Genomic DNA, 20675 nt, shown 5'->3' on the forward strand with positions numbered 1-20675 from the left:
TCAATTTTTGTCTATAAATCCTGATATTGGGTGATTGAGTGTGATTGAGTGGCTCATTGTTATCCTGGGTTTGGAAATGCTATCTGGTTTAGTAATCTGAATGTTTCAGAGAACCATTATGAAAATTTTCATGAAGCAGTAGCACAGTTAGAAGGGACATGGAACACAGAGACAATAACAGATGTGATATCTAATCTATGATTATCTTTAATGTCATCCATTAGAATTAGAAAAGTTCTCTTGAAATTGAAATGTGGATACACATGTGGAATCCTTAGCAGAATGTCACAGGGAAAAACAGTCCTATTTTTCTATGATTAATTGTTGTGAACTCTGGGAACAATTCACTTAGCTACTCTGAGTACTGGTTTCCGTATCTGTAGAAGTGAATTTGAGGAGTTAGTCCAATGGTTGTCCATCTGTGCTCTGTTGAAAGCTGTCAACTGTGGTCAGTTATGTGAAGGGGTCTCAAATGCCCTACCACTACACCCCTATTCTATCAAGAGAAACCCTGCTTATATTCAGATTTTATATCAGAGAGCTTAATAAATTTTGATTTTTCAAACAGCTCTTACTACTTAAAAGCATTTGGAAACTGCTGGGGTAGATTGTTTTCAATGTCCCATGGTACTTTTTGTAATATAAAAAAATATGAATTCAATATTTAAAGACTTAATTGAAAATTCATTCTAAGCAAGGCACTATGTTACGTGCTATAAGATGATAGCCATACACAATTTACAGCCTCACCCAAGTCTTTTGTAACCATAATAACAGGTAAATGTGTATTAAAAGTACATGACAGTGACATAAGCACAGGCCTGAAAAGTTCAGAAGGAAAACCTAAGATATATGTATGCATGTATATATGCATGTTGCATATGAATATACATATTATAAATATGCATTACAGGTTGTACATGAATATTACATACATTCATATACAACTTTTATATAACAAATATGATATATGCACGTATATCTGTTCATATGCAACCTAGAAAGAATGAAGCAAAATGTGTTTAATAGACATGTGTCTAGTATATAACTTTCATTTCCCCTAATAAGCTACTCTTGTCAGTCACAGGGCTTTCACAATAGGAACAATGGGAGGATAGCTGCATTTGCTCATGTGTTTTTTTATTATTTCTTGCCAAAATGTATGTCAGCATCTTTGTGTTTGTGGTGGTACAGACAATGATTGTGGTCTCTAAGGAGATAGATTTGTCAAACACTATTTTGGCTCATTAAATGGATGCCAACTTTACTTTGCAAATTGTGGTATGGTACCTAAACATATACTATCAGAAGATTATCCAGATTTTTATTTATTTATGTCTGTTTTTACAGTGCTGGGGATTGAATCCCCAGGTCCCACATACTAGGTAAATGATCTACCACTAAATCATATTCCTAGACCCCAAACTTTAAAATGTAACTTTTAAAACTTGGTGGTCAAGAATGTATTTCAGGTAGTATCATATTTGACTAGAACATCAGAATGGGTTCAAAGATTGTTAGTACCTTCTGAAGGCCCAGATAATATTCATCCTTAAAATAAAATTCTGTTTTATTCATCTTTTAGTTTCTTCAGTAGAGATTATCAGTGTACCTTATACATAAAGTACCTTATATATAAAGAGTGTGTTGTTGATAAGGTCTTACTATGTTGTACAGGCTGACCTCAAACCCAGGGGCTCAGGTAAGCCTCTCAGTGACAGGGACTAGAGGTTTGTAACACCATTCCTGGCTCAATCATTTTTTAAAAAGTAAACCTCATCCATTATTTTATAGGTATATGTACCTTATTAAAAGGAACTGGCAATGGTTTAAAATGTGCTATAAATACCAATAATATTTTGTCAACAAGTTGGTCCAGTTTAAATTTATCCCATCAGGTCACAAGTGGAAAGATGAAAATATTGAGTCTTATGACTGTATTTGTAAAATAAGAGTATCTTAGGACAAGGCCATCTGTACTAATGGCACTGGAATAAAGTAAGAACATACATGAATTTAAAAAGAAAATGTTGGGTTTTGAGAATTCCTTGGGGAAAAAGTGGAAACACTTCTTGCAACAGTATTCAGTCATCATCTATATCAGAGATAAGCAAAAGTTTTCTGCACAGGACAAGATAATAACACTTTTGGCTTTGTGAGCAACAAGGTATTTGTGGGAACCACTCAACTCTGCCACACTATCTCAGTTGTAGACAATCTGCTAATGGTTGGACCTATCTGTGTTCCAAACAGGCAGAGGGCTGGTTTTGACACAAAAGTCTAAATTTGCATTATATAAAATTCCAGATATATAAAATCACAGACAATTCTTATAAATGTCCTTGTTTTACCAACAATATTGGAAGTTCTTTTAACTGGATAGTCATTAATATTTTCAAAAGCATAATCTTTAAATTCTTCACTCCAAGCTTCATTAAACTAAAATAGAGATGTGTTTTAATTTACTGTATATCAGTCTTTTCCAGATGTAGTAGTTCAACTGCTTTTTATCATACATAACATGAAATTGATTTTATGTAGTGAACTTCATTTTCATAAAAATATCTCCATTGGATAAACACCAATAATACTATTGATTTAAGATTATAAATTTAAACTGATAATTATTTTATGATTTAAATATTATTTTTAGCATGACTGATGTGACAAGTTAAGATTTTTTGATGTTGAAGGAATGAGCAGAACCCCATGAACTAACTTAATTCAGAATGAGATGCAATTTACCTGGAAGTACAACCTAAGTTTGAATTCTCAGCTCAGATAAAATGTCATTACACATCTTATTCATTTTATATAACTTAATAGCTTCAACTCTTAAAAATGTGGTACTAGATTATGTAAAAATATTCATTGTTCTCAAGCAACTACCAAGCACACAAAGAATTTTTTTTTTTTCAAGTTTCCTGTCTGTCCACATGAAAGGCAATGTGTTTTAGTGGAAAAGAGTACTGGACAGGAATTTAGGGCCTTGGTTACCAGACCATGGTAACCATTTACATGCTGTAAATCAACTAACACTGAAAAAGCTGGTTGCAGACTCTTGAGTATATGTGTATATAACAGAGGGATAATACTATTCACCTGTACTATGATGATAACTCGCATTAATAACTTTTAAAGTTATTTGTTAGTTATCAAATTTTACACAAAACCAATGCAAAGTATTTTTTTGCTTTCAATGTCAAGGAAGGTTTTAAGTATAGCTGCTTCAAATAGAAAGTTAAGATTTTGTTTTTATTTTTTAAAATTTTCTGCACAAGGGAGGAAAGAGTCTTCTTCCAAATAATTATTGAGTTGTGTTTGTGATCCTTCCACACTTTAAGTTATCATCATTACCTTCAATTCAGCATGTTTAAGTTGAATGAGTGGGTCTCTAAGTCTGTTCAACAGTTTGAAATATATGTATGATGCAACTGGACTCCACATACATATTTTTGTCAATACATTTCACAGTATACAGTGGATGGGACAATATCACAACAGGCAACTTTATTTTTTTTAGAATTTGATCCAAAAATCAAGAAAAATAAATAAATGGTGCCGAGTCTCTATTATGTTAGTACACAAAATAAACCAAAAAATACATCAACATTTACCATGAGATCATTTAAATGTGTTAGCAAATGATCTGATAAGAGAAATGTGATTTACAACACGGGAAACTTCTCTTAACAACCATAGACTTAAATGCACTGCACTGTAGGTCACCTAGACTAGGTTAGCAAGAATGAGCAAAGTGGCAGGTCTAAGAGGCGACCCCCAAACACCTTCCTCAGATGGAGACTTTGGTAATTGTGGTTAAAAAATCAATTCTTATTCTTCATCATGTTGGATGATCATTTTGTCCATTTTTTTCCTGTGATGAGTCCATTTTAAATACTTCAGTTATTTTGAAGACACTCCAAATCTACAGAACAGCAGACTCTCCCATTCTGTACAAAAAGGACACAAGTGTTAACCCAGTGAGACTCATAAGTCCATGAGCGGTCTGTTATCTTTATAGGCAAAAGAGCTTGCATTTTGATTCCAAAAGGACCAGACATAGATGCTACAAAAGCACTTATGAAGAAGTTTAAGGGAAGGAAGCAAGGATCAACCCTGCACGGTTCCCTCTTGCTGGGGTTCTGCCGGCAGTGCCATATATGACCCTGGCTATGCTCAATGCATGCTTGACACACAAACCCACCAATCCAAGTTTTCACACAATTTATTGGCTAGACTTATTCCAAATTCCTTCCAAAAATAAATCTCCTGAAGATGATGATTTGCCACATACAGTGCTAATCAAGCATAACAAGAATCTGAAGGCAAATCCAAGATGGGTTCTTGCAAGTTACACATCTTAGGGATCAATATAATGTCTCATATGATGAATAAGGAGACAGTGCTTATCAGATTTAGAAATTCCTGAAAATTCATTAAGAATCAATTTCATGTAATAGTGTCAATGTGTCTTCACAATTCCCTTTAATAAATTGTCAATATGACATAAAAATAATATTAAATAATACAAGTGTCAGTGTATCCTGGTCACTTAGTTTGCTGTGGCAAAAGGCACAGATGGGACCATGCATGGCTCTCTTGCTATGTGAAGTCTGATATCATCCTTTTCCTACTGCAGCAACATCTTAAGATTATATGAAATTCACATTAATAACATTAATAATTAAGCCCTCCCCCAAATTAGGTACTTTGATAATTAAGCAGAACGAACAACTTCACAGAACACTGATTTTTTTTTCTACCATTAACAGTTTCATGAAAGAACTCATGAAATTTTCAGGTTTAAAGGAGGTAGATATTTTCTCTTTCTCTATTTCTTTCATTCTCTTTCTAACATGTAGGTCAAAATAGCTTAAATCAGTCATAATTGGGATGAGTCAGTTGTTAAAGTTCTGTATTTTAAAATAAAAAGGGACTATTTTATTCTACATTGTTCATTTGGAACTTGCCTTTATACAAGGTGCATATGATCCATTCAGATATATGAACATCCTGTGAGAAGTAAAAGCCTGTTTCTACAATGCTCCATGGAACCTATGCACTCAGAAACCAGAAGTAAACCTCCTGCAGATATTCTGATAAACTGTTCAAGCCTGAATATCCAATTACCTTGCATTTACAGGTTGTGCAGGGAGATCCAGCCATTGTCCATACTGCACCACTGAGTCTAGAAATACCATAGCTGTCCAGGCAAGTTTTCCTGATATCATAGGCAATGTTATCAGCCAGGCAGGGGTCACTGACACAGTGGGGACAGCACTCCCCTTCCAACATGGCTGTGTATTCACAGCTCAAACTGGGGCAAGCAAGTGGCCAGCAATCGACCTCTCCTTCCTGTGGACAGAAAGCCAAGAATGACTCATCATTATTCCTAGGCATAACTTTATTCCCAAAGTCCTATGAGGGGAAAGAGAACATAATGATTTTCACCTCTGGTCATTGAAAGTTACCAGTTAACATGACAGGTTTCCTGCTTGAAGACCTATTGCAGTTATCAACCTTCTTCAGGATGCCTTTAGTCCACAAAAAGAGTTAGGTCAGCTTCTCTGTGCACCAAACACAGCCTGTCATTATTTTTAATATGATACTTATGATTGTATCATAATCATCACTATAAGTCCTCCCTAAGTTTTGAGATTTCAGGATTTGGGCTAGTTTCTTTTTCTCCCTGATGCTTACTTAGCACACATTTGGTCAAGAAATGATAATAAAATGAATAAAAAAAATAGGGTGGTAAGGTACTGGCTGGTATGTAAAGAGATATTAATTTCACTTAAGGTCAAAAGTGGAACATGGAATATTAAAATATCCAACAACTTTGTAGACTGAGTTATGTTATGGTTTAGATATGAGGTATCCCCCACAGCTCATATATGAGACAATGCCAGAAAGATTAGAGGTTGAATGATTGGGTTATGAGAGTTTTAACCTAATCAGTGTGTTACCCTGGTAGGGATTAACTGGGTGGTAATTATAGGCAGGTAGGGTGTGGCTAGAGGAGGTGGGTCCCTGGGGATATGCCTTTGGGACATATATTTTGCTCCTGTTGAACAGATATCTGTCTGTCTCTCTGTCTCTCTGTCTCTGTCTCTCTCTCTCTCTCCTTCCAGGTACCATGTTCCCAGCTGCTTTCCTATGCCACACACTTCTGCCATGATATTCTACCTCACCCAGGGCCTGAAGAATGAAGTAACCATGAGCCCCCAAGTAAACTTTTTCTTCTTAAAATTTTTCTTGTCAGGTCTTTTGGTCACAACAACAAAAAAGCTAACTAAAATGTTGCCAGTTTCAAATTTTAAGTTGAAATTGGGCATTTTCAGAAGCATTTCAAAAAATTTAAAAATTTAACATGATTAGTGAAGATTCTATATTTCAGTTTAAATGGAATCTTTATCTATGTGTGTCAGCATCTGACAATTGGGACTCCATTAAGCTACTTGCAATAGAACTGTTTCTCTCTGAGCCTCTTATTCTGTTATCATGATGCTTATTACAACACATGGTAACTCTTTAATTATTCGGTCAGCTTCACAAGATTAAAGGCTTTTACAGATGTAAACCATCTTTGTTTTACTCACTATTACTCATTCAGAGTCTGGCATAGGCAAACTCTCGATAAATATTTATTAAATATGACCCATATCATTCTCAAGTAATTTTTAAGTTAATGTTCAATACCTTCTTTTTTTATTTAAATAAATCACCTTAGAGATGGGACAAAATATGTGTTTTAAAATTCTGTATATGAAAATTCCATGTATAAAATTAATACTAATTCTTCTGGCTACCTGATTATTGGCTTCTAGAAAAAGACATGCAGTATTCCAGACAGGAATTGAAACCAATCTTATAGTTATATTGGATGTGTTCATCTGTGGATGGGGATTTGAAAAAAATTGCTGCAATTTGAATTTCTGAGTTATAATCCTCAAAAGTAAAGAACTAATACCATCCTAATGCAAGGATTATATTATTAAGATTACCTGCACATTTTACCTGAAGATTTCAGAAAATTTGATGGAAATTTCTAGTTTCTCTGAATGTGTGTTTCCATATAGTATGGGTCCCTGTATAGTACCCATATAGTATTTGTAATTCAACAAATATTAAACATCCAATTAAGAGTTTCCATTTCAAGTTGACTCATGCAGAATTCTCCACAGTTGTAAACCTACTCACAGATGAAATATCACATACATGGCAAAAATATGTCCTAAAAGTCTTTCCTTCCTTGGAAATCATGGTCTGTGTTATAATTTGAAACAGAATGAATCAGGTCCAGAAATTAAGTCTTTTCTCTAAATTACAATAAGCCATTAATGTCCCTATATTAATATCTAAGACAACATCCATTAATTTACATGAATGTTTAGCATCTGAAAAAGATTTTTCAAGGTAGGAAATACTAACAAAAAGCAGTAGCCATTTTAAGTGCTATGTGTCATGTACTGTATTTGTCCTTCACATACATTATTTATCCTTCCAAAGATTTTTTGAAATAGCTACTCATACAACTGTATACATTTGAGGAAAAGAATAATCAGTGAATAAATAGGACTTGCCTAAGGTGATCGCACTGAGAGTTAGCACATGAGAGAATCTGGATTGGATACTAGGTCTCTATCATTCAATCTCTGGTATATCTACTATATTGAGCTACCTCTCATATCAAAACATTTAATGGCTATGGGAGAAGAAATAAAAACTTGGCTCTATAAAGACTGTGAGTATCAAACAATGCTTTGAAAGTTATCTATCTTGCAGGGTTTTTTCTTGATCTGTATTTCCTAAGAAATAAGTGCTGTAAACTAACATTATTTGGGTCAAATCTGTTCTATAAATATGTTGCTTTTTTCCTGTACAGTGTTTTAAGTACAATTTGAACATCTTTAGGCAGAGCATATGCCCCTTGGTTAGCCATAGCCCCACAACTCCCTGCAAGGTATCAGAAACAGCTGGGAACCAGTCAAGTCTATAAACCAGGAGTTTATAACTCCTTCCAAAGTACACGATGACAATGTCTATGGCAAGCTGACATACCAGACACCGACACTGCTGGCAGCTGTGGGTCCAATTGTCTCCACTTCGATACAGCTTATGTCCATTTTGATCTAAACATTGACTTGTGACTCTGGTGTCACACTCTGGGCAGCAGAAAAGGTCAACACTTGGATTCTGGCAGTCACAAGCTGTCCGTCGGCAGAATATCTTCCCATCCTGTTTAGAAATGAGGTTAAAGAGGTTTCGTCATTAGGGAAACGAGGGGAAACAAACATTACAGAAACCAAAACTTGTAAATACTTTACAGAGCTGATGGAAAGGATGTCCTAGAATCATGGCCATCCCAAGATACCTCTCTTTTGCTCAAAACGGATGCTTGTCTATGTGCCCTAGCAAACACCCTGGTTTTTCTCTGACCTTTCCTGAGAAGAGAAGTCAAATGGAAGAATTTCTAAGTTTAACAAAGAAGTCGATATGTTTTTTGAAAATGCTTTTATTCCCTCAATATTTCCTTAAAATCATGTTTCTGAATAAGAATTACAGCTACACTAAGCAGTTCAAACTACATACCTGGTCAAGAACTCCTTTGAGTGGAAAATCATGCTCCTGCTTTTCTCACCTAACACATTCAAAAGCACTTATCTGATTTTTATCACTGTTACAACTGTACTAGGAAGTCTTATTGTATCCTTTGTACAGAAGAATTAACTGGGAACCAGGAAGGCTAAATTCCTAATCCAAGATCAGAGGTGGTAGCACCTCAGACAAGCATCACAAGGTCCTTCAGTTTTTAAAACAAATATTCTGCTGTAAGACAGCCTTTAGGTAGATTATTAGAAAAGATCATAATCACAAGCCACCTTCCATCTTGAAGCAATTGAGAACTCACAGTTAAAAGCATTAAGGGTCAATAGCACTTAAGCATTAAAACTGAATATTCTACACCATGTCTCATTTCATGTCCATAAAGTAAGTCCTATGGCCACCACTTATGGCTATAGCTTACTTTGTCAAATATTTACAAAACTAAAGAATTTGGGGGTTGGTAGTTACCTTAAAGCACATGTAACCGACCTTCCCCATAGAAACCATCTTTCAAAGTCAATCAAGACTGTAATTGAAGCTTTCCTGTCCTGCATAAGTCATTACTCTGAGAGACAGAGTGCATCTCTGTATCTTAATGTTGAAAGTAAGACTTCATCTCTCTCTCCATGGATCTCGATTAATACCCTTGGTAATCACAGAATCCCCAATACTTTCTATCACCTTCCAAGTCTTCATTTCTTACCAGATAGTTTTTATATATTCACAGAGCTGTCTCATCTCTGGCTTAAATATCTCCAACTTCTTGACTGGTTCTTACCATGTTCAATTCTTTCACTGTTACAATTGCCTTCTCCTTCCACAATTTGGAGTATTTTATATCATCGCCATCATCAATTATCTACCATAAACTGAACACTGTCTTATGCAACACATATGCTAAGTTCTTTATGCATATTGTCACATTCAATCTGATAATCTGTGGAACAAAAATTTCTGTCTTCATTTCTCAAATGAGATAGCAGAGAGAGAACAAAATATAAGCCTTCAATAACATGGAGTGAATTGGAACTCATGTCACCTTGTTTTAAATGCTGTTCTTTCTTTAATGCAACCTGATTTTAAATATTTACTAGTTATGTCATAGTGTTGACTTTTATAGAGCGTAATGAAGACTAATACCTCATTAAACCCTATCCCATCTTGTACAGTTAGTTTTTTAGAGTCAGCAAATATATTACTTGATGTTTATCCCTACTTCCTTTCACCTTGTTAGATCCATCTCATCTCTTCTGCCTGCCACAATGTTTTCTAAATGCTGTGTCTGTCATCCGGCAGAGAATGCCTTCCTTCACAGCTTAGTGACATCTGCAGACTTGATGGACCTGCCCTCAGGGTCTTCATCTACTTCATACATAACAATGCTGAATCAGATACGGCTTCCTAAGATAAATATAGTGTCAGCTAAAGTGGAAACCTTTAGACAGCTTTACATTCTTTGTAGAGAATGAAAAGGAGATACTGGCTACATATGTAATAACTTAATAGTTGTAAAAATGCTTTCCCTCAAATTGTATTATTGGCTCTACTATATAAAATGAAAAGAAGTCATTTTATTCTGAAAATATCAGGAGAGGAGAGATAATACACAGAGATACTTATGTGTTTGCATGCATGTATATATATTAAGAGAGAACAAGAGACTCTAGAGGTCAGAGAATTCAACTACCCTGAATAAAGAAGTATTCAGATTCCAGGAATCTTCCAACAATAGTCTTTTGATTTACAGCTCATAAACATTACTTTAATTCACTAATATACCTTATGAAGCCATGACCCCAAATGAATTCCTGAGAATTTATTTTATCCAACAGAAGCTAAGAAAAGTAATGAGCAACAACAGGAAACCATTTTGTCAACTCTGTCTTCTTTGGCACTATAATACTCTTCCCAGGTATAGAAGGACTGTCTCAGAAACCGGCATGCCCAAACCCATGACCAGCATCAAACAAGAGGCTAAATCCCCTCAGGAGAGTTTATTGTACTTCCGGCAAAGAGACCCAATCAGAATGTCAGGTTTCTTGCCATGAGCTGATTAAAAGAAAAAGGAATAAGAATGAATGGATAACCTCCAGGGTAAGTGCAAAATAAAGCAATTTCCTGTCTCATCAATTATGTGAAAATGCCAAATGGGCCACTCTTAGCTTTCATGGTGTTTCAGAACAATGACTATGTTCACTTTGGCTTTGAATTACAGGGTAGCTGTCAAGAAAAACCATTTTTAATCATGAAAATGTCACAGGTGACCATGAATTCAATGAGAACGTGATTAGAACAGCTCAGTTCACAAAGCACAACCACACAGGAAACCAAATACAGGAAGGGAATGGAGCCCACCATGGTGAGTCGGCCCTCTTATCATAGACCTCTGGGTCTCTGCCCAGATTTGGACCTCTTTCCCAGCTGTGGTGGACAGAAAAATCCCAACTTAAATTCCAAAGGTGTTATTTTTCCTCTTCTACCTCAGACACTAAACCTTTTCACTCACTTTTATAATGAAAGTTCAACTATAAACTGTAAGTATTATAATATTTACATATTTTCTTATGTATTTTTGAAAGCAGGGACATACAATTTGCTAGACAACTTAAAAACAATTTATTCTTGTTATGGTATGGAAAATTACAGATTTTGTATTTTAAATTATGTATTTTATTACTGAATAGTCAACACATTTGTGGCACTACTCCAGATTGCAAAGTATAGTAATTTTTTTGTGCCATTGAGTTCTGAAATCTTTAAATCAAGGAGGGTGGACTTAGGGGAAATTATTTAGGTAAACTGAATAAAAACATAAATTGGAGGTTGGCAAAATGATGCCTATATCCAAATTCAGACTGTTGCCTGCTTCTGAAAATAAAGTTTTATGAGAACATAGGTTCCCTCATTCGTTGACATATTGTCTTTGGCTGCTTTTATATTGCAATGGCAAAATAGAGTATTGGGGACAGAGATTTTATGATCTGCAAAAGTTAAAATATTTACTCTCCATCCCTCTTTAGAAAAAGTTTGTTGATCCCTGGTGTAAACTATAAAATTAGCAGTACTGCTCCAGACACATTTTTATCCCTCCTCACTTGAATTTTTCAGGCTGTGCTTTCTAATCCTTTTTCTTTTCTTTTCTAAGTGCTAATTTTGCAGTCAGGTCACAGCATACCTCACAAGTTGTTATTTTAGTACTCTCTTATTAGCCCCTGGGGTTGAAACACCTTTGATGATCATTTTAATGAAGCAGGAAACTAGGCCCAGTGAGGGGAAATGACTTCTCCATGTAGAAATTAATAAAATGGAACCTAGACCTAACCTGGACTTTTATAAAAATGGCTTTCTACTACTATGCATCCTGTGTCAAGAGCATGCTGGAGGGCAGGAAAAAGTGATTTCAGCTAAAAAGAGACCAGAGAATTTTTGAGGTAATGGTTCTCTAAGTACAGTTTTCCAACCAGCAGCATTAGTATCCCCTAGAAACTAGTTAGAAGTACAAATTATCAAGCTCCACCCTAAATCTACCAGAAATTCTGGGAGAGAAGTCAGTGATTGGAGTTTCACAGCCCTTTAAGTGATTCTGGAGCAAGGAAAGTCTCAGAACCATTGATGGGGGAACAACCCAGCCTGATCAACTGAGGAGTCAGCGTGGTATGACACACTCAGTCTCTTACAATTAAAAGGCAGGATTTGGAACATTACCCTAGGAGAATGAAGTTGGGGGAAACAGAAATGGAGATCCTATACTCCGACTAAACCTCTGGTGATTTGGGGGCTCAATAAAACTTGCCAATACATTCAACTTTGAAAAACTGAGAAACATGATCTTAAGGCTTGCACATCAGAGTCCTACCATCAAAAGCAACTATGAACAAGAAGGTATTGATAAATAAATGCTCCTGATCGAGTTCAAAGAGCAAAGTGAAGCATCTTTATGAGTAGACTGCAAGAATCTAATGGCTAATTTATTTACCCTAGCCCCAGCCACAGACTGACTCATCTCTCATCTTCATACCATGAGTGAGTACAGTTAAGATGGAAGGGTCATTTTCTGGTAGCTACTTGCAGACCAGGGTCTTCCCTCCTTGTTAGAAAGAGACACTTGAGTCCTCCAGGTGTTGCTATTATGGTTATCTTCCACAGTTTCTGAGCAAAAGTTCAAATGAAGTCATGAAAAGGGTCATCATTCCAGAGAGCCTCATGTCCAATATTTTCTCTATTTTGCTTTCTCTTTCAGTGCTATCACAGAGTTTTGTGAATTTATTATAAGATGACAGGTGATTGGTTATTTATGGTATCCCTTTCCATACTCATTTCTATAGTTCCCAGAAAAATTCAAGACTTGGTTCTGCTCTACTTTTTAGTATTTATTTTGAGGGTGAATGTTATTCACTTTTTAAAAAATCTGAAAGAAAGCAGAGAAATGAAATCTAGCCCTCACAGATTTTTTTCTCTTACTTCTACCAGATTTTCCAGTTATTAATGATAGCACAGTAGTTCCGCATTATTCATGGAAGAAACACTCAAAGACACCCAGTGGATGCCTGAAACCATGGATAGCTGAATCCCATATATTCTATTCTTTATTACACATACATACCTATGGTAAAGTTTAATTTCAAAATTAGGCACAGTAAAAGATTATAATAACACAACGGAACAATATACTATAATAAAAATTATATAAATACAACCTCTCTTGCTCTCAATCTACCTTATTGTGATATACTCATGCTTTTTGTGGTGATGTGAGATGATACAATGCCTATATGATGAGATGATGATGTGAAACAAACAAAATTGGCATTGTGATATACTCTTTAGCTACCACACAAGTTTTTTGAACACAAACACTGTAATACCACAAGAATCGATCTGATAACCATGATGGCTGTAAGTGATTAATGGGCAGGTAGAATATACAGCATAGATACCCTGGATGATGGAATGATTCATATCCCAGGCTGCATGGAACTTAGAACAACAGGCAATTTAAAGTTTATAAATTTTTATTTCTGAAATTTTCAGTTTAATATTTTTGGAATGTGATTGACCGTGGTTAGATGAAACTGAAAATAATGAAAGAAATAATAAATAAGAGTGGCCTATGAAGGTAGTAGGTATGGGTATAGGGTGCACATGTAGGAGCAGATGTAATAGAAGCTAACATCAAGTGTATAAAAGCTGGACTTGCAAACTCTGGCTCTTTCTCTCCGTGGTACATAGATTCTGTTCACACAGGAAAATAGCTAAGTCTTAAAGTTCTATGGAACTTTTTTGTTGCTCACAAAATTGGGAAACTATAGTCATAGAAGCTCAGCCTCTGGCATGATTTGTTATCAGAACACATTATTTCACTCCTTTGTTTTCTCTCATGTGATCTCACCTGTCTATTCCTCTTTCAGGTTTTAACGTTTTCTTCCTTGAACCTTTATCTCAGTCTAAGTGGTTCTGTCTAGTTAGCTTCAAACTCCTCAGGTCATCCATCATGCTGTCAATCAGACCAATATTGAGGCATGCCAATCATAATCCTTTACTGCCTCCAGGTATACTCAGGCTCTGCTCCACCTCCATCCTTTATCTCTAAATGTCATGCCCTGTTCTATCTCCAGCCTTTATCTCCAGGCTCATGATCAACTATTCCCTTCTTATACTTTGTCCCTAACATTCTAATCTCATCATTTTCTTCCTATGTCTAGCACAGCATATATTCTTATGCTTCTGCATGTTTGCTGTTCCTTCTGTTTGGAATTCACTTTCCTCTACATCTCTCCTTAGCTAAATTTCTCATCCTTTAAGATCTTATTCAGGGTCATCTCTGTGAATCCTTTCTCTATTTCCTTTTGTATTCTCTTTTTTTTAAAATTTATTTTAATTAAAAATCATAAATTTACATAGGGCAATGTTGTTTGATTCATTCTGTTATTTTTTCCCCTTCCCCCCACCCCTCCCACCCCTCTTTTCCCTCTATGCAGTCCTTCCTTCCTCCATTCTTACCACCCTCCTTATCCCTAACCCTAAACCTAACCCTAAACTTAACACTAACCCCTCCTACACCCCCTTATATGTCCTCATCCGCTTATCAGCGAGATCATTCATCCTTTGGTATTTTGAGATTGGCTTATCTCACTTAGCATGATATTCTCCAATTTCATCCATTTGCCTGCAAATGCCATAATTTTATCATTCTTTATGGCTGAGAAATATTCCACGTATATATATATAACCACAGTTTCTTTATCCATTCATCAATTGAAGGACATCTAGGCTGGTTGCACAATCTGGCTATAGTGAATTGAGCAGCTATGAACATTGATGTGGCTGTATCTCTGTAGTATGCTGATTTTAAGTCCTTTGGGTATAGGCCAAGGAGTGGGATAGCTGGGTCAAACAGTGGGTCCATTCCAAGATTTCTGAGGAATCTCCATACTGCTTTCCAGAGTGGTTGCACTAATTTGCAACCCCACCAGCAATGTATGAGTGTACCTTTTTCCCCACATCCTCACCAACACCTATTGTTGCTTGTGTTCTTGATAATCGCCATTCTAATTGGGGTGAGATGAAATCTTAGGGTAGATTTGATTTGCATTTCTCTTATTACTAGAGATGTTGAACATTTTTTCATATATCTGTTGATTGCTTGTACATCTTCTGTGAAGTGTCTGTTCATTTCCTTAGCCCATTTGTTGATTGGATTATTTGTATTCTTGGTGTTCCAAAAATATGCAATGGAGAAAAGATAGCCTCTTCAACAAATGGTGCTGGAAAAACTGGAAATCCATACGCAACAAAATGAAACTAAATCCCTATCTCTCACCCTGCACAAAACTCAACTCGCAATGGATCAAGGACCTCGGAATCAGACCAGAGACCCTGCATCTTATAGAAGATAAAGTAGGTCCAAACCTTCAACTTGTTGGCTCAGGACCAGACTTCCTTACCAGGACTCCCATAGGACAAGAAATAAAAGCTAGAATCAACCACTGGGATAGATTCAAACTAAAAAGCTTTCTCTGAGCAAAGGAAATTATCAGTAATGTGAAGAGAGAGCCTACAGAGTGGGAGAAAATCTTTGCCACTCATACAAGAGATAGAGCGGTAATTTCCAGAATCTATAAAGAACTCCTTTTGTATTCTCTACTAATATATCTTTTATTTTCTATATTCCCATAGCAAATGACTCAGACTTTAACATATAGTGACAGGTGGTTAATTGTGTATCCATTTCCTTCTCCATTTCCATGATCCCCAACAAAAACACAAATAGTTATAATAAAATGCTACATTTCTGTAGGGAATATTCCTCAAGCTTATCTGACAGCAGTCACTGATACCATGGTCTAAGTAGAGAAACTGAGGTAATGGTAAAGACTCGCCATGGAATGAAGGTCTTTGTAGCTGTTGAGACTGAGTTTGAACTGAGGGGAGGTCTCGTTCTGACATGCATCACAGAAAGCTGTGATGTGAGCTTACCCACACTGCCTTGCCTCATGCTGTGTGCAGGAGCTGCCATTCCCCCAGTCCTTTGTCTCAGACCAGTTGCTGGACAGAATTGCTTAGACATGCTTGGTTGTTTACACTACTTGGACCCTCGAAGTATAGTTCACCTATAGGCTAACTCTGTTATACTTTAACAAGCGTGTTAACCTGATTGGATAATGTGCCTACATATGTCCTGTGTTAACCCTAAATAAAATTAGATCCGTGCCTTCAGAACTCGATCTCTGATGCCTGGGTAAGCGCGCTGGGTAAGGTAGGCATTGTTCGTCCTCACCCTCAGCAAACTCGTCTCTGAACATCTACACATTTCCTGGAAACTAATAAACCTAGGCCATCTCTATCTTTCCATGTAACACAAGTAGCGTATAAAGATAATTTCCCAAGGCCCTGGACAAATTTATGAGTGGAAAGGCCACATATGGGTATCCATAAAAATAAGTTGGGCTATAATGAAGATTTATGTACCAAACACAGAGAACTTTTTCACCTGCTTTTTGGTGATCTATATAATGCTGAAAGAACATGGGTTCCAAGTAGTTCAATCAGTCTCCTGGGCCCAATGAACTAAGTGATCTAAAAATGCACAAAAACTTGTTACTACCAAGGAAACCCAAAGAATCTAAACAAAAGCTCAAATCCATTTGTACTGACCTAGCTTTATCATTGAACTCCATTCTTCTGTGGACATGCTTCAAGGCCTTTCTTTCAGTTGGTATCAAACACTAACTAACCTGGCGTATTGACTCTGTGGATGTGGTTGGGTATAGCCTTTTATAAGAACCCTGACTCTGCTCCTTTCAATAGTGAGCCTTGACCCTTGGTTAGCATGTGTGATTCTGTATTGTGTGATTTGTTTTCATATGAATTTAAAGCATCAAGGATATGACTGAAAAGATAACACTTTATACCCTGAACTTGATTTTATTTATTTCGTAGCTTCCAAGATAATTGTCCATTTGGATGCTTAAGTACTAGAGATATTTCTTGTAAAATTGGAATAGGACAGTTTGAACTGCAAACGTTGAAAACAAAAAGCAGGGTCATGCTGAGCATGGTGGTGCATGCCTATAATCCCAGTGGCTCAGAGTCTGAGGCAAGAGGATTGTAAGTTCAAAGCCAGCCTCAGCAATGGCAAGGTACTAAGTAACTCAGTGAGACCTTGTCTCTAAATAAACTAGAAAATAGGGCTGGGGAAATGGCTCAGTGGTTGAATGACCCTGAGTTCAATCCCCAGTACCAAAAAAAAAAAAAAAAAAAAAAAGCAGAAAACAAGTTGTTCATTTTATAAGGATGAATTCCAGAATTGATTTGAGGTTCTTTACCAGCTCCTAAAATGGTGTTTTTTTCCCTCCCTACCACCTCTGGGAAACTATGTATAAACGGGTAATGAATTCAATTAGAAAATGAAACAACAGCAACATAAAGATTTATAGGAAGAAATCTTCCTAATAATTTATTTGGAAAAGAGGGAGATGGTGGTGGTAATAGAGGTTCATGTTATTAACAAAATAAGATTACAAGAATTGCTCATCTCCTGTGGCAATTTCAGTCTAATTCTCATAAGACTTTGGAGATACATTAGGAGCCAAAACAGAATAAATCAGGCTGCTTGGATTATTAGCACAGTTAATTAATGAAGCCATGGGAAATTTTTAATGATTGGTAGGTTCCTTGCTTTATCATGGACTGAAATGAAACAAAAACTTAAAAGCAAAGTTTGATCTTTCTCACAGTAGTCAATATGCAGTTCAAGTCCCTTGCCAATTCCAGGGCCAGTAACCTAGAAAGCCTTAAAAGGATTTCAGTTCAGGTTGTGACCATCCCCAAACTTTGGAGACACAATTCTTTCTCAAAAAACAAATTCATCCCAATTTTGCTGGCTGAACAAGGACCCTATTGCCAGGCTTTTCTATTTACCTTTCACAAACTATATAAATCGACAATGAGCTTTCCTTTCTCTTAAAATCCTTTGTCCTTTGAATCAGCACCACATTACTAAATATTATACTTAATAACTGAAACCTTTTTGAGAGAATGCCCCACCAGTCACTAACTTATTACTGCATTGACAAATTGAGTTCAGATAGATTGGATTCACAAATTGCTATTTGTTTTTTTTAATTTATTTTTATTGTAAACAAATGGGATACATGTTGTTTCTGTTTGTACATGGAGTAACAGCATACCATTTGCGTACTCATACATTTACATAGGGTAATGATGTTTGATTCATTCTGTTATTTTTCCTTTCCCCCACCCCTCCCACCCCTCTTTTCCTTCTATACAGTCCCTCCTTCCTCCATTCTTACCCCCCTCCCATCCCCCCCATTATGTGTCATCATCTGCTTATCAGAGAGATCATTCATCCTTTGGTATTTTGAGATTGGCTTATCTCACTTAGCATGATATTCTCCAGTTTCATCCATTTGCCTGCAAATGCCATAATTTTATCATTCTTTATGGCTGAGAAATATTCCATTGTATATATATGCCACAGTTTCTTTATCCATTCATCAATTGAAGGACATCTAGGCTGGTTGCACAATCTGGTTATAGTGAATTGAGCAACTATGAACATTGATGTGGCTGTATCTCTGTAGTATGCTGATTTTAAGTCCTTTGGGTATAGGCCGAGGAGTGGGATAGCTGGGTCAAACAGTGGGTCCATTCCAAGCTTTCTGAGGAATCTCCATACTGCTTTCCAGAGTGGTTGCACTAATTTGCAACCCCACCAGCAATGTATGAGTGTACCTTTTTCCCCACATCCTCACCAACACCTATTGTTGCTTGTGTTCTTGATAATAGCCATTCTAATTGGGGTGAGATGGAATCTTAGGGTAGTTTTGATTTGCATTTCTCTTATTATTAGAGATGTTGAACACTGTTTCATATATCTGTTGATTGCTTGTACATCTTCTTCTGTGAAGTGTCTGTTCATTTCCTTAGCCCATTTGTTGATTGGATTATTTGTGTTCTTGGTGTAGAGTTTTTTGAGTTCTTTATAGATTCTGGAAATTAGCGCTCTATCTGTTGTATGAGTGGTAAAGATTTTCTCCCACTCTGTAGGCTCTCTCTTCACATTACTGATAGTTTCCTTTGCTCAGAGAAAGCTTTTTAGTTTGAATATATCCCAGTTGTTGATTCTTGCTTTTATTTCTTGTCCTATGGGAGTCCTGTTAAGGAAGTTTGATCCTAAGCCAACAAGGTGAAGATTTGGACCTACTTTTTCTTCTATAAGATGAAGGGTCTCTGGTCTGATTCCGAGGTCCTTGATCCATTTTCAGTTGAGTTTTGTGCAGGGTGAGAGATAGGGGTTTAATTTCATTGTGTTGCATATGGTTTTCCAAATACCATTTGTTGAAGAGGCTATCTTTTCTCCATTGCATATTTTTGGCCCCTTTCTCCAGTATGAGAAAATTGTATTTATTTGGGTTTGTGTCCATGTTCTCTGTTCTGTATCACTGACGTACCTGTCTATTTTGATGCCAATACCAAGCCGTTTTTGTTACTATTGCTTTGTAGTATAGTTGAAGTTCTGGTATTGCGATACCTCCTGTTTCATTCTTCCTGTTAAGGATTGCTTTAGCTATTCTGGGTTTCTTATTCTTCCAGGTGAATTTCATGATTGCTTGCTCTATTTCTGTAAGATACATCATTGGGATTTTAATTGGAATGGCATTGAATCTGTAAAGCACTTTTGGTAGTATGGCCATTTTGACAATATTAATTCTGCCTATCCAAGAACATGGGAGATCTTTCCATCTTCTAAGGTCTTCCTCAATTTCTTTCTTCAATGTTTTGTAGTTTTCATTGTAGAGATCTTTTACCTCTTTGGTTAGATTGATTTCCAAGTATTTTATTTTTTATATTTGAGGCTATTGCAAATGATGTTGTTTTCCTCATTTCCCTTTCAGATGTTTCATCGCTTGCATATAAAAATGCTTTAGATTTATGCATGTTGATTTTATAGCCTGCTATTTTGCTGAATTCATTGATGAGGTCTAGAAGTTTTCTGGAGGAGTTTTTTGGATCCTCTAAATATAGAATCATGTCATCAGCAAATAGTGACAGCTTAAGTTCCTCTTTTCCTATTCATATCCCTTTAATTTCTTTAGTCGGTCTTATTGCTCTGGTAGAGTTTCGAGGACAATGTTGAATAGAAGTGGTGAAAGAGGACATCCCTGTCTTGTTCCCATTTTTAAAGGGAATGGTTTCAGTTTTTCTCCATTAAGAATGATGTTGGCTATGGGCTTAGCATAAATAGCCTTCATAATGTTCAGGTATGTTCCTACTATCCCTATTTTTTTCTAGTGTTTTGAGCATGAAGGGGTGTTGTATTTTGTCAAACGCTTTTTCTGTGTCAATTGAAATAACCATATGATTCTTATCCTTAAGTCTATTGACATGATGTCTATTTGGTTTTAAAGACAGGAATGGGTATCATCACAGAGTGTTACAGACATCTGACGATTTGGAAAAACTATCAGTGTTAGAGTAGGACAGTGGAACTCAAGTTCTCCATAATGTATAAACGTCTAAGGCTTAGCTTAGACATTTACATA

At 36.3% G+C, this 20675-nt stretch overlaps 1 protein-coding gene across 2 annotated transcripts in view; it reads right to left on the bottom strand.

Annotated features, from left to right (window-relative positions):
* Window positions 1-3485: 3485 nt before the first annotated feature.
* The window catches only part of NELL1 (neural EGFL like 1), an 892614-nt gene continuing 875424 nt past the window's right edge, over window positions 3486-20675 (bottom strand). For both annotated transcript variants that reach the window (XM_079101835.1, XM_079101834.1), the window contains 3 exons: window positions 8065-8241; window positions 5134-5358; window positions 3486-3953 (listed from right to left, as the gene is read on the bottom strand). In XM_079101835.1, the coding sequence (XP_078957961.1) occupies window positions 3903-3953; window positions 5134-5358; window positions 8065-8241 (453 nt within the window). In that variant the 3' untranslated portion in view covers window positions 3486-3902. The remainder of the gene's footprint in view (window positions 3954-5133; window positions 5359-8064; window positions 8242-20675) is intronic.

This window comes from Sciurus vulgaris, assembly GCF_902686455.1.
Source record: "Sciurus vulgaris genome assembly, chromosome: 11".
NCBI classification, from domain to species: Eukaryota; Metazoa; Chordata; class Mammalia; order Rodentia; family Sciuridae; genus Sciurus; species Sciurus vulgaris.